This window comes from Gorilla gorilla, chromosome 1, assembly GCF_029281585.2.
Source record: "Gorilla gorilla gorilla isolate KB3781 chromosome 1, NHGRI_mGorGor1-v2.1_pri, whole genome shotgun sequence".
In the NCBI taxonomy this organism is placed as follows: domain Eukaryota; kingdom Metazoa; phylum Chordata; class Mammalia; order Primates; family Hominidae; genus Gorilla; species Gorilla gorilla.
Window position 1 is genome coordinate 9,125,426 of NC_073224.2, and position 18,866 is coordinate 9,144,291.

At 38.2% G+C, this 18,866-nt stretch overlaps 1 protein-coding gene across 3 annotated transcripts in view; it reads left to right on the forward strand.

Annotated features, from left to right (window-relative positions):
• Positions 1-18,866, forward strand: part of SMYD3 (SET and MYND domain containing 3) — a 753,414-nt gene that overhangs the window by 177,630 nt on the left and 556,918 nt on the right. For all 3 annotated transcript variants that reach the window (XM_019032483.4, XM_055373981.2, XM_055373976.2), the window contains exon 5: positions 173-309. In XM_019032483.4, the coding sequence (XP_018888028.3) occupies positions 173-309 (137 nt within the window). The remainder of the gene's footprint in view (positions 1-172; positions 310-18,866) is intronic.

The window sequence follows — 18,866 nt, forward strand, 5'->3', positions numbered from 1 at the left end:
AACATATGCATCATATTTAGTTGTCAAAAGATAAAACAATATGTATTTGCTCTTTGTCAAAATCCAATGTAAGGTAGGAAATATCTGGTTTAACAGCCAGCATTGAACACTTGAAAATTATCCTTCAGAAGTTTAGTTTGAGATTGTGCTATTTATTTTCTCTTTAAAAAAGATATTAAGAAACTGACTGAAGATAAGAAAGAGGGCCTCAGGCAACTCGTAATGACATTTCAACATTTCATGAGAGAAGAAATACAGGATGCCTCTCAGCTGCCACCTGCCTTTGACCTTTTTGAAGCCTTTGCAAAAGTAAGTGTTAAGTTTGCTCTTTGCTAATTCCATACATCAACCATTTGCTCCTTATTTTGTCGTTGGTTACAAAAATGTCGAGAATCTTGACAGGAAATTCAAGACCCTTAATGCCTTATATTACTTCCTTATCATAGTGAGTAGAGCATGAGAGAATGTATTGTGTGCATTGAGAAGGGTATGAATTTTTCTGTTTGATTAATATTCTTGTTATTGCCTGAGTACGTTCATTGTCAATTCTCAAAGTGTACCCTTGGAAGAAAGAGTATGCTTTCTTTTCTCAGAAGAAAATAGCATATCCCATTATTTTTTGTGAATGGACTTGTTTGCCGTTGCATTGCATTCATTGAGTTTTATGGTGGTTGTTTAAGCATAGAGCCTGTCTTTGAAATGAAAAATTTATTGAAATCCATTTCTTTTCTTTTCTTTTTTGTTTTTAGACAGAGTCTCGCTCTGTCACCCAGGCTTGAGTGTAGTGGGGCGATCTCGGCTCACTGCAATCTCCGCCTCCCAGAATCAAGCGAGTCTCATGCCTCAGCATTCTGAGTAGCTGGGATTACAGGCATGAGCCACCACGCCCAGCTAATTTTTGTATTTTTTTTTTTTTTTTGTAGAGATGGAGTTTCACCATGTTGCCCAGGATGGTCTTGAACTCCTGACCTCAGGTGATCCACCCGCCTCGGCCTCCCAAAGTGCTGGGATTACAGGAGCAAACTGCCACGCCCGGCCTCCTGAAATTTTTTTTTTTTTTTAAATGATTCCGAGGGTTTATCTTGGCCTAGGGAGGAAGAGTGCAATGACTGATTTTTTTTTTTTCTTCACTAGCCCATAGGTATGAAATGATTGCTTCTTGATATTTACCCTGGGATAGGGATGACAGAAACACCCCCTCACTGCTATGGATCTGCTGTCCTCGCTTTCTCACATTGTGTGTTTGCATTTGTTTTAATGTTGATCACAATTTAATAACAAGTAAAACTTTACTTTTGACAATTTTGCCACTTATTTTGTAATTTGCAAACACACATTTGAAGATATATTTATGCCATTAATATTTTAAGGCATGTTTTAAAATTGACTGTTTTCTGAAAAATTAAATGTAATTGGTTTGATTGCTGGAGATTTATTCCAGTTTTTCTCAAATGTATTTTTATTCTGTATGGTATATTTTTATGATTTTCTGATTAATGTCATCTTAGCATTATATTCTGGTTATCTGTAATTTAAAATTGATTTCAAAATTTACTGATTTCTTACAGTGCATCTGAAAACTTTCTCATCTATTTCATATGCTTCTGAAAATTATAACCTGTAGTAGTATCATGTACCGTGCCCAAGGCTGTTTTCACGTTCAACACTATAAACACGAACACCTACTGAAAGATAAAAATATACCTTATGATGATTATTACCTCATTCCTAGTGTTAAGTTTGTGGCTATTCTGTGGTAATTATTTCTATTGTTGGAAAATGCTCCAGTGATAATTACTGAGGTTATTAATATCCATGAAAAATATTTTAAAATACTTTCTGTTGCTACATGTAAAATGTGAATTACTATCCCAGTTCTTCTTTCTTTCTGAAGATTTTAGTCTCATGTATATTTTATAATGAAATTCTCTCCATGTTGTATAGGGGGAAAATTCTGTTGCTATGATTAAGTGGACCAATTTTTAATATAATGCTTACCCTTCTCCTCCTTCCTGCCCCCCGACTCCTTCTCCCTCCTTCCTGCCCCCCGACTCCTTCTCCCTCCTTCCTGCCCCCCGACTCCTTCTCCCTCCTTCCCGCCCCCGACTCCTTCTCCTTCCTTGTTCATGAAAGATCCTAAATTAACCTAAATAGATCCTGCAGCTTTCAGGGATGAGTCACTGAGCTCAGAATGTTGACGGTGTGTGATGGTGCAAGTCACATCAAGCACACCGGAACTGGGTGAAGATCCCTGGGCAGAGATTTTTATCCCAGTCTACTGCTCCTCTCCTCATTTTACTCTGGTATAAAATTAATTAATCAAAGAGAAGAAACGGGCACCATAGAAAAATAACATAAAACAGGATTTTGTTTATTGAGGCCAGGTAAAGCCAGCCTTCTTCACAGCGTAAATTCAAAAGTCAGTTCGTTAGGCTGTGGAAAGCGGGTCAACATGCAACTATACCCGACTGACTGTACATACAGAGGAAGCTGCTGACTTCTGAATTTACGCTGTCAACAAGGCTGGCTATACCTGGCCTCGATAAACAAGATCTTGTTTTATGTTTTTCTTTTGGTTCCTCTCATTTACATTCATTCAGGTTCTGTGCAGATAACAGACATACTAAGCTTATGTTTTAGCCCATCCTTTTTTTTTTTTTTTTTTTTGAGATGGAGTTTTCGCTCTTGTCGCCCAGGCTAGGGTGCAGTGGCACAACATCGGCTCACTGCAACCTCCGCCTCCCGGGTTCAAGCGATTCTGCTGCCTCAGCCTCCCAAGGAGCTGGGATTACAGGCGCCTGCCACCATACCTGGCTACTTTTTGTATTTTTGGTAGAGACAACGTTGCACCACGTTGGCCAGGCTGGTCTCAATCTCCTGACCTCGGATGATCCGCCTGCCTTGGCCTCCCAACGTGCTGGGATTACAGACGTGAGCTACCGCACCCGGCCAGTTTTAGCCCATCTAATTTTCATTGAAAGGCATATGGAATTCTGAGAGCTTTTCTAAAATTGCTTATGTCTTAATTTTTTTGACTTTTAAATTATGGACATTTTCAAGCACACACAAAAATAGAGGGACTAGTAGAATGAATCTTCATATTTCTATCAGCTGGTTTCCCTAATTCTCAGACTCATTTTATATCTGTCATTTTTAATACTTACAGTTCACACAGATGTTCTTTCTCTTCGGAGTTTTAAACCTTGATTAGAATTAGTCTTTTCTTACCAAGTCTCTTGCCCTGCTGAGAGGTGTTTGTTAGTTGAATCTGAATTTGCTTAGCAAGTACAGCAGACTTTCATTTATTTATTTGCAGGTCTAGTGTGTACAAAATACTCTTGACACAGGGTTGTAGAAGTATGTGGCTAATTCTAAATCTCAAAATTATCTATCAAGGCAGAAAACTTCAGCAGGTCAAAAGTCTTACTTGAAGAATATGCATATCTTTATCAAACTTGCACTTCGCCTGAAAGGAAAGGGTTCAGGGAGGATGAGAAAGTTCTTAATCCTGAGAGCATATTCCATCGTCTGGTGAGCTGATGGCTTTTTCTAATGGAAACTCATGATTAATGCCTGAAAAGTTGGCAGTTTGTATTTTGAACACTGGAGTTTCTGGCGGAAAAATGGTGTGTCTTTCCTGTCGGACCGGGTTCTCAATGCTGAATGTGCATCTGCTGTGTAAGCCTTAATTTTACCTGGAAAATTTCTTCTGTTACTTGTAATTTTCCCGGTCATATTCCCTGATATTCCTCCTTTTCATCCCACTTCTTACCACCAGTGTTAGTCTGACTCTGACTCTTAGCACCAGTGTTAATACACACACACCCTAATAGCAATTGGGGTTTGATTGTGGAGTTTTCTGTATAGATATATCCTGTCCACTTATGAATTTGTTGCCTGGCTGTAAAAACTGAGTAACATGAGCCATAGGAAGGAGGAATTTTTCTAGGGGTGGGTGTCAAGGAGGACCTCATATCAGAAGTGGAAACTGACGTAAATTTCAAAAGCGAGGCTGGTGTTGGGAAACAGTGATATACAGTGGTCTAGAAATGCTATTGGGGAGTGAGGGTGTTGATTCCTCCAACCTCCTGAGGGAAATATATCAACCTCCTCCAGAGAAGGTTTTCAAAGGAAGTTGTTACCTGTGGAATACAGATTTCAGTTATATTTAGTAATTACAGTAGAGTTACAATAAGAGCTTGATGTTTAAAATGTTTGTTTTGCACTAAATGTAATAGAAAGTGAGGGTAGGGATACTCCCAGAATTTCTCTAGAGGAGGGGATGCTGAGTGATAATCTGGTGGATGGAGAGGCTAGAGCAAATTACTTGCAGCTTTATTTGCATAGTTTTTTTTTTTTTAAACTTAGATTGTATGTTCCCTGGGGGGTGTGTGGCTGAACGGAGATAAAAGTGTAAAGTGTGAGCAGTGAAAGGTGTTAATTTCCACAGACAGCAATGAAGGTGTTGAAAGGATAGGAAGTGCACCGGGCATATACAGATGAACACAGGAGATGTGATTATTTATATGCTTATAAAAAATAAAGACCAATTTCATCTCTGCTGGCTCTTTTTCACATTGTTTAGAGAAGAGAAGATGTATGTCTCCATCTCTACAAGCCGTTTCTCCTCTCTACCACACACTTTTTTTTTTTTTTTTTTAATCTCCACTTCCATTTTCAAACAAAATTTCCTTTGAGTTTTTTTCCACCCCCTTTGGGAATAGGGTCTCACCCTGTTGCCCAGGCTGGAGTGCAGTAGCGTGATCTCGGCTCACTGCACCTCTGCCTCCTGGTTTTCAAGTGAGTCTTGTGCCTCAGCCTCCTGAGTAGCTGGGATTACAGGCATGCGCCACCACACCTGGCTAATTTTTGTATTTTTAGTAGAGATGGGGTTTTGTCATGTTGGCCAGGCTGGTCTCAAACTCCTGACCTCAAGTGATCCGCCCACCTCGGCCTCTCAAAGTGCTGGGATTACTGGTGTGAGCCACCCCACCCAGCACCTGTTAGATTTTGAAATGGATTTATTGGTCAGGCACAGTGGCTCATCCCTATAGTCCTAGCACTTTGGTATGCTGAGGCAGGAGGATCACTTGAGCCCAGGAGTTTGAGACCAGCCTGGGCAACATAGCGAGATGCCATCTTTACAAAAAAACTTAAAAAAAAAATTGGCTGAGCGCAGGGTGGTACACACCTGTAGTTCCAGCTACTTGGGAGGCTGAGGTGGGAGGATTGCTTGAGTCTAGGAAGTCGAGGCTGCAGTGAGCTGTGATCTTACCACTGCACTCCAGCCTGGACTACAAAGTGAGACCCTGTCTCAAAAAGATTTATCATGGCATGACAAATGCTGTGATTCGGTGTACTGATTGGGTCCGAAACATTTGCTACAAATATAGAAAATGTATATACTCCTAAGCATAAATATATCCTTCGAAACTCAGAAAATTACAATTAGCTGCTTGGTGTGCTGAGATGGGAGGATTGCTTGAGCCCCGGAGTTTGAGACTGCAGAGAACCATGAGTGCTGCTTGGGGGACAGAGTGAGACCCCAACTCAAAACAAACAAAAATTACAGTTAGAGAGAGGCCAAATTTAAATGGGAGGCTGAATAATATGATGGTTAGGTCATTTTCCTCAGTCAAGTAAATAAAATTTTCTCCATCTCAATTTTCTTATCTGTAAATGGAAATACTAATATCTACTTCATAGATCTCAAGGAGGATCAACTATAACGTACTTAGTAGTGTCTGACACGTTATTAATTTCTACTACTGTTGCTCCCACCTCTCAGCTTTATTTTTATTGGATTATAGAACTTCGGTGTTTTAAATCTCCCTGTGCTGTCGTCTAGCCAAGAGCACAGTCTGCCACTGTTTGTAAACTAGAGTCTCAGATGGTTGCTCACAGTTGTGCCCAGTGCTGGTGTCTCTTGAGATCCTGAGAATTACCTGTTTTGTTGAGAAGAAATTTTGCAAACAGGCAATGGTGTCTTTTCTTGAGGCTTAGTTTCAGTCATAGCCATTGTGGACAGAAATCATGTACTGTTGCCAACATTCTTAGAAACTCCATGATATCAAAGTAGTTTCTTGGAATTTCACGTGGGAAATGTAAAAGTAGGCTTCCCTTGATGATGGAAATCTTTCTCACACATGCATCTTAAAAGGATGGAATTAAGCGTGCTTCAGTTGTCATGTTCTAATTAATTGAAATGCCATGGAATGTATTGTATTTCTCTATTCTATCCCTTAAAATGTCCATTGATAATTATTGGCAATGGTTATTGATAGTCTCAACGTAATTTCAGTAGAATTTGTTTTGAGATTTTTTTTATGCACATAAAAGATTTCTTTAGGGATTATTGTACAGAGTTCTAGAAAAATATATATATATTTTTTCTGGGCTTATAACTTTCTTTTCTAAAAATTTATTTGGCAGCCTGATTAGAAATGTGGTAAAATCTGAACAATAAAATAGAAAATAGACTAGTTGCATAGAATGTTTCAAAAACAGGCATTAGATTGGCGGCAACAAGAATAAAAGTGACCTTCCTGACCACAGAACATATGCCATTGTTAGTGTTTCCGGAGCTCTGCAAAGTACTGTTGAACTTTATAATGTTGTGCAACTGCCACAGAATTTTTTTGATTAGAAATTCCACATCTGTTTGAGATGATGTTCTCTCCTTCTTTCTTTCAAATTAATAGTTCTCCTGGTAGCATGTTATTTTTGTTCTTTAGGGCACGTATGTGACCTCCGGAGCTTGCTTTTCCAAAATCTAATTTTTAATTATATTAGCTGTAGCTGGTTTTGCAATATGTACTGGTTGCATAGATTGGAAAGTGAGTATTTTAGAGGGTGTTTTTGGTACTATGATATTTAAATTTTACGGTTTCATTCTGAGTAAATTATTTTTTATTGGAGAATTCTTTTTTTTTTTTAAATTGGAGAAGCTGTGAAGGTGTTAAAACGAGAATCTTACCAATTCATAATATGATAAGAAATTGTGATTTAATATTTTGTGGTATGTTAGAAATAAAGCAAGAGAAAATCGTGATATTATATTCAAGATTACATGCTTGTGTTTGGCCAGTATGTGCCTTTACATTTAGAGTGATCATAAATAATGGATGTGATATTCTGCTATAACCTCCCTCATAATTTTAGTGAAGTATATAAATCAGCATGGAGGGAAAATTACTAAATGACTTTTTTGTATATCTTTTTCATCCTCTGGTGAACAGTGTACCTCAATAAAAAGCGAGAACAAAGTTGATGATGTTATATTCAGCTTTTAATCTTAAATTTTCAGTTCTGTTAACCATCTCATTCTGGATACACTGGTGCTCTGTTATTTCATTGTTGTTGGTGGGCTAATTTGTGGGAAGAGTATTACCTCTGTTGTTTTGAAAGGTCAGGAGTGTGTCTGTGTTTGTCACCTGAGGGTTTCAAGTTCATGTAGGACCAGATTTTAGAGCCTTTTTTGTGATGAGCTCTGTTGGGTTTCACTACTGCAGCCTGCTATAAAGTAGTAAAGAAAGCAATCTTTTGAATTAATAAAGTGATGGATTATCTAATTACAAAGTTGATGTGAAATGGCAGTATGATAACTTTGACTGCATTACTAAATGATCCCAGTGACTGATCAGATGTGCCTGGGTTCCATTAAGGAAAAATATGCCATTAAATATTTAACACTAAAAGCGAGCAGGCACACCAGGATTGCTAACCTCCAGTCACCGGGGTGCTTGTGTATTTACGTGTGGCGGTGACTGCTACATGCCACATCTCTCTACTCTGCTCACAACAGCTGCTAGAATACTTAGCTGTTGGGATTATACTTCTCTTCTGGTGTTAAGTAAAGCAGGCAAACAGCTAGGATACTTAACTGCACGCAGATCCTGGCATCCTCATTATGAAACGGTGTCATGCGTCTATGATTTATATATGTTGTCTTTATTACAACGGATTGAATCTCGAAGTTGATTCAGGAGACAATTATTCTCAGAAATATTTCTCTACCTTCAAATAAAGTGATGTTTGTAGGACACTTGGGCTTTCAAACAAATCAACTCATTGTTTGGATTTTTAATGATGATATTTGTTTATCATGTTCTTCATTCGTAGCCATTTGGTTAAATATTTCTTTTCACTTATGTGTTAATAACCTATGATGAGTTGGTGTATATTTATCATAGTTAAAAACCAGATGCCAGCTACACTTCTGAAGTTGGGAAGGATAATTAGTAAGTTCTTAATCAGCATTTTTGTTTATACCCGTGTTGGTCAAGGTTAATTGCTTATGTAACGCTAATGCTTTGCTTGAAAGTATTGATGGATAAATGTGTTTGTCAAGCCTTGTTGCTTTATCTATTTAAGTGTATAACTTGCCATTAATGCAGACAGAGGTGATATTTTTTAAATGTCTGTATGACATTATGAAATGGCAAAGGTTACTGTCATTGCTTTGGCTTTTCCTTTAGTGGCAACAATCTACTGGAATACTGTGTCTCTCTACTAGAATGCAATTACGTGGAGCCAGGAATTACATCTTATTTATTTTGAATTCCTAGCAACCTTCATTTGTATGCAGTAGGTCTTTAATTTTTGACGGATTGAAGGAATGTGAGAAAACAGTATCCCTTTTCCGTTTTGTGGAGCACACTTTGATAAATGTTTTTATATTTTATTTCATTTCATTAAAAAATTATTTTTAAAGACAGGATCTTGCTCTGTCACCCAGGCTAGAGTGCAGTCGTGTGATCATAGCTCACTGCAGCCTTGAACTCCTAGGCTTAAGTGATTCCCCTGCCCAGCTGGGACTACAAGTGCGTGCCACCATGCCTTGCTAATATTTTGTTTTACTTTTGTAGAGACAGGGTCTTGCTATGTTGCCCAGGCTGGTCTTGAAGTCGTGGGCTCAAGTGATCCTCCTACCTTGGCCTCCCAGAGGGCTAGGATGACAGACATGAGCCACTACAGCTGGCCCAGATAATGTATTTTTAAAAATTAATACATAATATAAATATATGAGACTTGACAAAAAGAAACACTAATATCATGATAAGATTCAAGAAATCTAGTAAGTTACTTGATAGCTCTGACTCATAGAGACTGCCATTATACTAAGTTCTTCAAGGAATGATGAATAACTATATTAATTATTCCAGGTTTGAAGAACATTTTTCTCTAAAAGCTCACATTGTAAATATTTAGGCTTTCCAGGCAGGAGACAAAAGTGAGTCACAACTGCCTCATGACAATTTGTAGTGTGTAAAGAGAGTGCTACTTATGGTCTCTGTGGTAGCTGCTTCTTTAAAAAATTATTTTAAATTGGCAAATAAAAATTATATATATCATGTACAACATGATTTTTTGAAATACGTATATATTGTGGAGTGGCTCAATGGAGCAAATTAACATATGGATTACCTCACATGCTTATCGTGGCAACTCTGCCATTGTAGCCTGAAAGGCCCCGTGTACAATAAGTGAATGAATGGGTGTGGCTGTATACCAAAGAAACATTGACACTGAACACTGATTTTTCATGTAATTTTCACATATTCAAAAATACTCTTTCTGTTTCTCCCCAACCATTTAAAAATGTAAGAAAACATCCTTAGCTTGCAGACTAAGCAGGTGGTGGGCCAGATTTGGCCTCTGGGCCTTTATTTGCCAACCCCTGAATTAACATTTGTAAGCTGGAAGGTTTTTTGCACACAATCGGAAATAGGATGTGCTGGGAGAAAATTCTCTACTTAAAAAAGGATCAGAAATACTTTGTTATTTTCTAAAAAGCCATTGGTTCTGTCAGTTTACGTTGCCGGTCACATTTCTGAGCACAGTATGCACACAGTAATTGTTTTTTGAGTCAATTTTTGTTTTACTCTAAAGCCAATTTAATTCAATAACTTTAAAAATGTTTTATCTCAATGGTATAGTAAGAAAACTGCAATTATTTTACTAAAGAGAGAAAGAAATTACAAAATAGAAAAAGCAGGGACTTTATTGTCTTAATATTTTAAACTGTCGTTCTTAGCTGTTTCCTTTTTTTAAAATTTTTATTTTATTTATTTATTTATTTTTTGAGTCGGAGTCTCACTTTGTCACCAGGCTGGAGTGTAGTGGCGTGATCACAGCTCACTGCAACCTCCACCTCCCAGGTTCAAGCGATTCTCCTGCCTCAGCCTCCCGAGTATCTGGGACTACAGGCCGCACACCACCACGCCCAGCTAATTTTTATATTTTTAGTTGAGATGGGGTTTCACCATGTTGGCCAGGATGGTCTTGATCTCTTGACCTTGTAATCCGCTCGCCTCGGCCTCCCAAAGTGCTGGGATTACAGGCATGAGCCACCGTGCCTGGCCTTTAATTTTTAATTTTTTAAAAGACAGGGTCTTGGCCAGCCACGGTGGCTCACGCCTGTAATCCCAGCACTTTGGGAGGCCAAGGTGGGTGGATCACCTGAGGTCAGGAGTTCGAGACTAGCCTGAGTAACATGGTGAAACCCCATCTCTACTAAAAATACAAAAAAAAAAAAAATAAGCCAGGTGTGGTGGTGGGCACCTGTAATCCCAGCTACTCGGGAGGCTGAGGCAGGAGAATCGCTTGAACCTGGGAGGGGGAGGTTGCAGCGAGCTGAGATTGTGCTATTGCACTCCAGCCTGGGCGACAAGAGTGAAACTCTCTCAAAAAAAAAAAACCCATGAAGACAGGGTCTTAGTATGTTGCCCAGGCTGACCTCAAACTCAAACTCCTGGGCTCAAGCAATCTTCCTGCCTCAGTCTCCTGAGTAGCTGAGACTACAGACATGTGCTATCATGCTTTTGGTTCTTAATTAAAGGTGTTATATTTTGTTATTTTGTTTCGAAATGAAACATAAAGATAAAATTTTCTATTAGAAATATTGTGGTTATGTAACTCAGGTTCAAAGTTTTTGTTTGATTTTTCTTAGATTGTGGATTATTGCCCTCAAACTTTAAATTATGATTTGGCTGTTTCTATTACAAATAAGAAGGACCTTTCATGGGAGGTAAAAACAAATATGTTTTAGAGATATAATATTAAGAGTGATGAAAAACTGTGATAAACTGCTCTATTAAATTTTGTAATAGGCAGAAACAGAGTGTTTTTTTTTAGGGGCAGAAATCAGACATTGCCATTTGATGTGGAAAATAGGATGACTTGGTATATTATAAAGGGTAAGCAGGCGAGTTTGGGGATGGCTTCGCCAAACCAGATTTTTTTAAAGCATCTTAATCAAAGAGGAAAAGAGTCTTCCTTCTGTCTTCAAAAGTTGATTTTCATTACAGTTTCTGTGTTTAGTACCTAATGTTACATGTTTAAAGAGACATATTCAAATAAATGTCTATTTACAAAGCATGATGAAGAAAGGACAAAAATACTGTTTTATTATCTAGAAGAGCTTTATAACCAGAGCATTCCAACAACGTATCAGCGTGTCCTGGTACAGCTGGAAGCTATTTTCTTCCTGGAAGAGTTTCACTGAGGATTAGAATTACATGTCAGGATGGGTTATCTCTATAAGGTAGGCCTAGATGATATGTAAACTGCTCTTTGAATTTGTGAGTTTGTGATATTTCTGGTGCATCATGGAAGGGTGTAGTTTATCTTCCCTCGCCCTCTCTATTGAGGTCCTGCTTATTCTTAAGGTTTCTACTCAGATCTTTGGTGAAATCTGCTTGGTTAGGATTGAGCTTTCCCTTTTGTAAAATCAGTAGTCACTGTTATTTTCTATGCCAAGCATCTGACAACTGTGACTATCCCCTACTTTCTAAGTTGTCTGTCCTTTTTTCTTAGGTTCCCACTTAGACTATAAATTTCATGAAAATAGGTCATGTGTCCCCATTTTCTTCCTTAAGCAAAATAAAATTATACAACTTTAGGGCTGAAGAGATCACAGAAACTCTCTGATTCCATAGCCTTCCCATTTTTTCTCCTCTCCCTTTCTCCAGAATACATCAGTTGTGGCTTAGAGAAGGGGAAGTAGTCACCCAGTAACAGGAAGAAAGCTAGAACTGAAGTCTTCTGAGTTCTGTCTAATGCCCTTTCTGTTAGTTGATGCCCAAGTGCTCAAGAACTTAGCTGCTAAGTTGAAGTGAAAATGTGATACAGCAAACAGAAGTTAAATTACAGACAACCTTTCAGCAATACCTGTTTCTTATATTGAAGCCTATCTGTGTAAAGGCAGAAAATTAAAAATAAGTTGCAGAATAGTATCGTTCGACATTTGAAACTAGATTAGCTTGTCTAATGATGAGTTTCAATTCAGAGATTCTGTATGTCCGTGTTTAAATGATTTTGGCTTCCCAAACCAGCTGTCTGCCTTCCCTTCAGATAACTCAGTTATAAACAGAACTGCTGTATTACGTATTTGAGTGTGTGGATTTGTCTTGTATTTCCCATTTTTTAGCCCATACTTTCCAGGAAGCAAATGAGTATTAGACACTGGTACCTGTCTTACATCAACAGATCAAGGGACAATTGGTGGATTGATCACAAGTTTCCTAGTGCCGCACTCCTTTGTTTTAATTTTTTATTCTACCAAGTACTTTAATGTGCACTTTCACATTATCTTCTATAGTAGCCCTCTGAGTTATGGGTATCATGCCTTTGTAGATGAGAAAGTGCGTAAGGTCACACTATATTTAAGTAAAAGAGACAGAGCTTTAACATGGCTTTCTTCATTCCAGAGTTCTTATTTTCTGCATTCCACCATACTGCATTCTGTGTTATATTAGTTCTCTGTTAGAGCCCTAATTATGGACCATTATAAGCCTTAGCAAAATCCAGAATGATGGAAATAAGAATATTTGATAATATTCTCTAATACTAAAGTATTGCTCTAGGCAAAACTGTAAATTATTTAATCAGGATTTCTGCTATTTTTATCCAGGTGGTACATCATGCCTTACATACCTCTGTCCTTCATATATTCAAATCTAAATAAATGCTGGTAGTTTGAGTGGGAGGAGGGTGGATTATTCATATCAAATGATTCTGTGCTGATGTTGCCACAACTGTATGTGAAAATAAAGATAATTGACATGGAATTTGCATGGAGTTAAGGTACCTTTTGAAATCTGCATTCTACAATCTTGTAGTACTGCATATTAAAACATTAATTATTCAGGAGCCCTCCAGATTGAGTCTGTATCATTTTCAAGCCATTATTGGGTGTGCTTTTCCCTATGATTCTATAGATACATGCATTTATAGATTTAAACATTTTCTATGCTATAAACTATATATGCAGTGTATAAGAAAATACTCTTTGGCCTTATTAACACCTCTTTTTCTTTTAGTGTTATTTATTTGACCTTAACATTTATACTTAATGACATAGGCAAATAATTTTAAAATGTTGTTTTTGAATAAATACTTGTCAAGTAAAAGAAAAGCATTAGAGCTACATGTGACCAGACTTGGCAGTCATGGACGCTATTTCAAGTTTTGATTGACATTTAGTTTTCGTTTTGATGCTTATAGGAAAAATTTATCAAGACACTGTTTATGCAGAGCTGTTTAATTAGGATCACCTGAATTAGGATCAGAATTAAAAATATCCTTAATAGAATTTCCTTTCCTTCCCCGATGGGTGGCAGCATTTTCTTCAGCCAATACAGCATCTGCAGAGGTGGGTGTGACTTGCTGGTTGGTGTCCTAGGATCTGTTTTTCCTCCTTCACAATCATTCAGTGGCTGTGGGTCTTTCAGGTTAGAGCAGAAGTTAGTAAGGTATATTGTTTGGGGGCCTCAAAAGTCTTCTGTAATAAGAAGTGACTATACTGTGGGTTTTCTTGTTTCCCATTTGGCCAAGATTTTATGGAACAATACCCACTTTGCCCAGGTGCAGTGGCTCACGCATGTAATCCCAGTCCTTTGGGAGGCCGAGGTGGGCAGATCGCTTGAGCTCAGGAGTTGGAGACCAGCCTGGGCAACATGACAAAACCCATCTCTAAAAAAATACAAAAATTGTGGTGGCTCATGCCTGTGGTCCCAGCTACTTGGGAGGCTGACGTGGGAGGATCGCTTGAGCCTGGGAGGTGGAGGTTGCAGTGAGCCGAGAACGTGCCACTGCATTGCAGCCTGGGTAATAGAGCGAGACTCAGTCTCAATAAAACGAAAAACAAACAAACCAAAACCAACAATACCCACTTAAATCTCAAGGTATGCAGATTTGAGGTGTGATAGTGTTTAACCTTCGGAAGTCTTTTAACCTGCTCATCATTGTCCTTCTGCCTGTCTCACCAGTTTGTTTTAAAAGTTATTTGCTGATTTGTCTCTAGTTACCTGTTGAGTGACAATATGGTGCTGCCATGGCTTTACTTGCCTGCCTGTGTTTCTGAGCTCATCCCGTATTTTCTATATACCAACAAAAATCTTCATCTGTGTGACCTGTTTTTACTTCAGATTCACCGTGTGCAGTGCCTAAACTCTGCCTTTTCTTCAGCACAGCGTACTGCTTCTCCACCTTTTCTGTCTTTTCTCTTGACGTTGCAATCTCCTGAGCCAGCCATGCCAGGAACATCAGGAGTACCTCTGATTCTTCCCCGCCCTCCTTCTGTATGCCCTGCTTATGCTGCTTTTAAAGATCTCTTGACTCTATTGTTTTATTTTTATATTGTTTTGTCACTGTCCCAGTTATTATTAAAATCCTTCTGATCTCACCTAAATGGCCTCTAACTCATATCCTTGCCTCTCACTGTTTCCCTGAGTCTCAATTCATTTTTATATTTTGCCATTAGAGATAATTGAAAAAAACCCCAGATTTGATCATTTAATCTCTTGCGAAAAGATATCTGTTGATTCCCTACTGCCTTTGTATGAAATCAAGGCTTTTAAGTATGGCATTTGAGGACCCTGCAAGCTTCATCTCATGCCACGTTCCTGGAGCTGGCTGACTGCTTTCATAGACTGCAAGCAGCTTGAGGGTCGTAACCATTTTCCTAGCACCTGGCGTAGTGACAAGTAGATTGTGGAGATTCAGTGAATGTATGCTTTTCCTCCATGGCTTGCATTATGCTTTCAGTCCTTCCCATTGTTGCATTGCCTTTATGCCTCCATTCCTTCACGTTGCATTGTCACTTACATTATGTTTTAGCTCCTTCCCATTGTTGCATTGCCGGTGTGTTTCTTCAAGCCGCCAAAGCTTGACGATACCTGCGGCACTGTTGCTATGACATTAGCAAATTAATGTCCATAGGGTTTTTCTCTAGATATAGATGTCTGTAGGGTATTTTTCTAGATAGGGAATTATTTTTGAAAGGCTGGGTATTTTTGAACCAATTCGTAAAGCTGCTCATATACACGAAGGAGAGGTCATGAAAGCTAATGACAATTCAGCAAGGCCTAGTTATGACTGGGGTGTGTGTGCGTGTGTGTGTGCGCGCGCGTGTGTGTGTGCATGCGTGTCACGCGTGTGCGTGTGCGTGTGAGTGTTCAAGGACGGTGGTTCCCAAGGCTAATGAGCTTCTACCTGTAAGTTATTCTGATTTGGTAGAAATGTAGCTTTGAATAATAATCATTAGCAGTAGCTGAGTGGGCTTCTGCTTTGTCAACACTGCTGAGTTTGATAATTAGATGATTACAAGGATGTGATCACATTTTGTAAATCCTTTCCTGGAGATATCTATATGAGTTTGCTAATCATTATGGCAGGCTTCTAGCTTTTCTTTAGAGCAATGATGATGCTACAAAGATTTTTTTTGTGCTGAAAATATTTTCCTCGTATCAGTAAGATTTGGATGATATTCGTCACTTTCTGCCACCTCAGAGTCAGCAAGGAGAATCCTGCAAAGTATTTAGCATTTTGTGGAAACAAGACATTATGTTCTGTATAGTTAAAAATTATCTTTTAGTTTATTGGAGTGGAAGGGCATTTTCTCCATGACAAGGAAGGTTTAAACTTGCGTCATCTTGGTATTTAAAAGTTCTTTTGAAAACAACTCATGTTTTCAATTACAAAATAATAGAGAGCTCTCAGTCAGTGTGATCGATCATTCCATAGAGTGTGATCATTCCGTAGGTCACATATTTACTAACAGTCTTCAGTATTTAGTTGAGTAGGCTCTTTCAAGCCTTACTGTTAGGCCAGGTGTGGTGGCTCATGCCTGTAATCCCAGCACTTTGGGAGGCCGAGGTGGGCGGATCACGAGGTCAGGAGTTCGAGACCAGCCTGGCCAACATGGTGAAACCCCGTCTCTACTAAAAATACAAAAGTCAGCCAGGCGTGGTGGCACATGCCTGTAGACCCAGCTACTCGGGAGACTGAGACAGGAGAATTGCTTGAACTTGGGAGGCAGAGGTTGCAGTGAGCCAAGATTGCGCCACTGCACTCCAGCCTGGGTGACAGAGGTAGACTCCCTCTCAGGGAAAAAAAAAAAAAAAAAAAGCCTTACTCTTTGTCCTTTCCCCTAAAACTCAGGATTCCTTTTCTTCTTCCAAGCTTTGCTCGTACAGTTTCTTCAGCTCTGCCCGGCAAATTTCGTTTAAACATGGTGCCTTTTCTAGGAAACCTTTCACAACTCTCTTAGACATGTCCCATTATGACAGGAATGGGAAAGCAGAAGTGTAAAATATAAGTGGGTAAGAGAAAGGGCAGCAAGTTCCATTATTTTGCTCCTCCAGTTAGGTGCTAGTATCTTAAGCTGGCCATTTCATCACTAATGGGAAGAGCTAAAAGCTCCAGTCCATCAGGATTGAATGGCTGCTGAAAATGAATGTCAGTGTCTCACCTCCAGATATTTTGGAGCTCTTTTCTTCCAGTCTATTCGTGTTATTCTCTCTTTTCAGGTAGACTTGCCTCCGATTGCTCTTGTCCTCTATGAAGAATCAAAGGATTAATGGTTTCTGAAAAAAGCAGATCTTGTTCATTGGAGCTGCCAAGTTACTAATTACTTCTAATTATCTTTATAGCAAAATGATAAACATAGAATTAAGTGCTGTATTGTACAGCAAATTTTTTTCCTGAAAACATTGCTTATAATGTTTATAAATAATATACCAGGTTATATTAACTAGGAAAATTTAGAGTTTAACAGGGTTCTATTACGAACCTTTTTGTGGAAGAAGATTTATTTTGGCAAGCTCATTGCTCTGTCTTAAAAACCTAGATTTCCTCATGTAGTGTCTGGTATTCCATAAAGTAAAGCTCATTTGCAGTCAGTTAAATCTTTTTCTTTTTTCTTTTGCAGAGACAAATCATTTTTTAAATGGAGTTCACCAGATTCTTAGGGCCTATTTGAACTTATATTTCTAGAATTGGGTGGGATCTGCCTTTCTAAATTATAATTCATAGGAAGAGTGCTATGGAATTGGCTAGTAAAGACTCTTGGCCGTGAAGGCAATGTCTCAGCAAGCGGCTTCCTCTTTTCTAAAACCTCATTAGTGTCCTTGGGAGCATTTCATTGATAAATACCTATCCCACAGTCCAGCTTGCTTTTTTCTGAATGTAATTTCAAAGCCCAGTAACTTCAGTAGATTTTTTTGACTGACCACAGTAGACACAGAGTATGAGAAACAAAATAGAATCCTCAAACTTTCTAACTGGTAAACAGAGGAAGTAAGGATAGTGTTTTCAGGGGCATTCATTTTCAGGCAGCCATTCAGTTCTGACATGTTTGACGTATTGGAGTTTTTGGTTATTCTATTCCTGTTTGTGGTGAACTCTCTAGTTCACTGTACCTTCGTCTGGCTGGAGGAGTATGATAATCCAAGTGCCTGCTTTTATTTTCTTGTCTGCATGTATTTTATATTTCTGTTTTCCCATCCATGGCATAATGTGATCATGTATTTTGATAAATGCATTGTTTTGCTAGAATTGTAGCCTAGTCTGTGAAATGAAAATTAAATGAGAATTAAACTTTTTTTAAACTTTTTTTAGTATTGCTAGTATTAAACTTTTTTTCACAATTAAAAAATACATATTGGTTTTGGAGGCACCTTTGATGTTCTACTAATTATATTAATACAGAATGGATGCTTCTTAAAAATTTTTAGTGCAAATAAGCTTTTAAAATCTTAGTATCTTAGGCACATAAGTAATTTTACATTTTTTAGATGGATAATAAAATCTTATTATCTTAGGCACATAAGTAATTTTACATTTTTTAGATGGATAATAAAATCTTACTATCTTAGGCCTGTGAGTAATTTTACATTTTTTAGATGGATACTAGTTTAGGTGCCCATTTTGATGTTGTTTTTAAAAATACTGACCTTACAGTCCTTTCTATCTTTATTTTTAAGTGACAGCAGAATCCCGAGTATAAGAAAATGTGATTAATTCTCCCATATTGAAGTCATTTAATCATGCTTTGCCTAACAGCTGCTTTCTATTCAGTACACTGAACATAAAATTCTGGAGTGCCTTTGTGCTATCATAAATTGTAAATGTGAACCATTCTTCCTCTTAAGTATCATATGGTATTGCTGTTTTGAATTTGTCAGTTTGGTAGGGGGTTTTTCTAGAGATTGCTGTTGTAGTCGGCTAGGAGGGCCTTCTTCTGGGACGAAACTCTCTCCCTCATTCTCTATATCACTGTGATATTTAGTATTATATTATTATAATATTTAGTATTATTTGTTTGCAGTAAAGAAGTGGGGGAAAATTGGTTTGACTTGTCATCCTTTTATTTCTATGGCATATTGAAAAAGTGGACAAATAGGGCAGAAACAAAGCAGTGGGATTCTTACTTGGCTCTTTTAGGTCAGAAAGAACCAGTTTAATAAATTTCAGTTCAACAAATTTGTATTGACTCTATTCACAGCACCATGTGGAAAAATAAGGATAATTAAGACTTCATTTCCGCCCTGTCTGGTAGGATAAATGAAAGAAATATATAAATA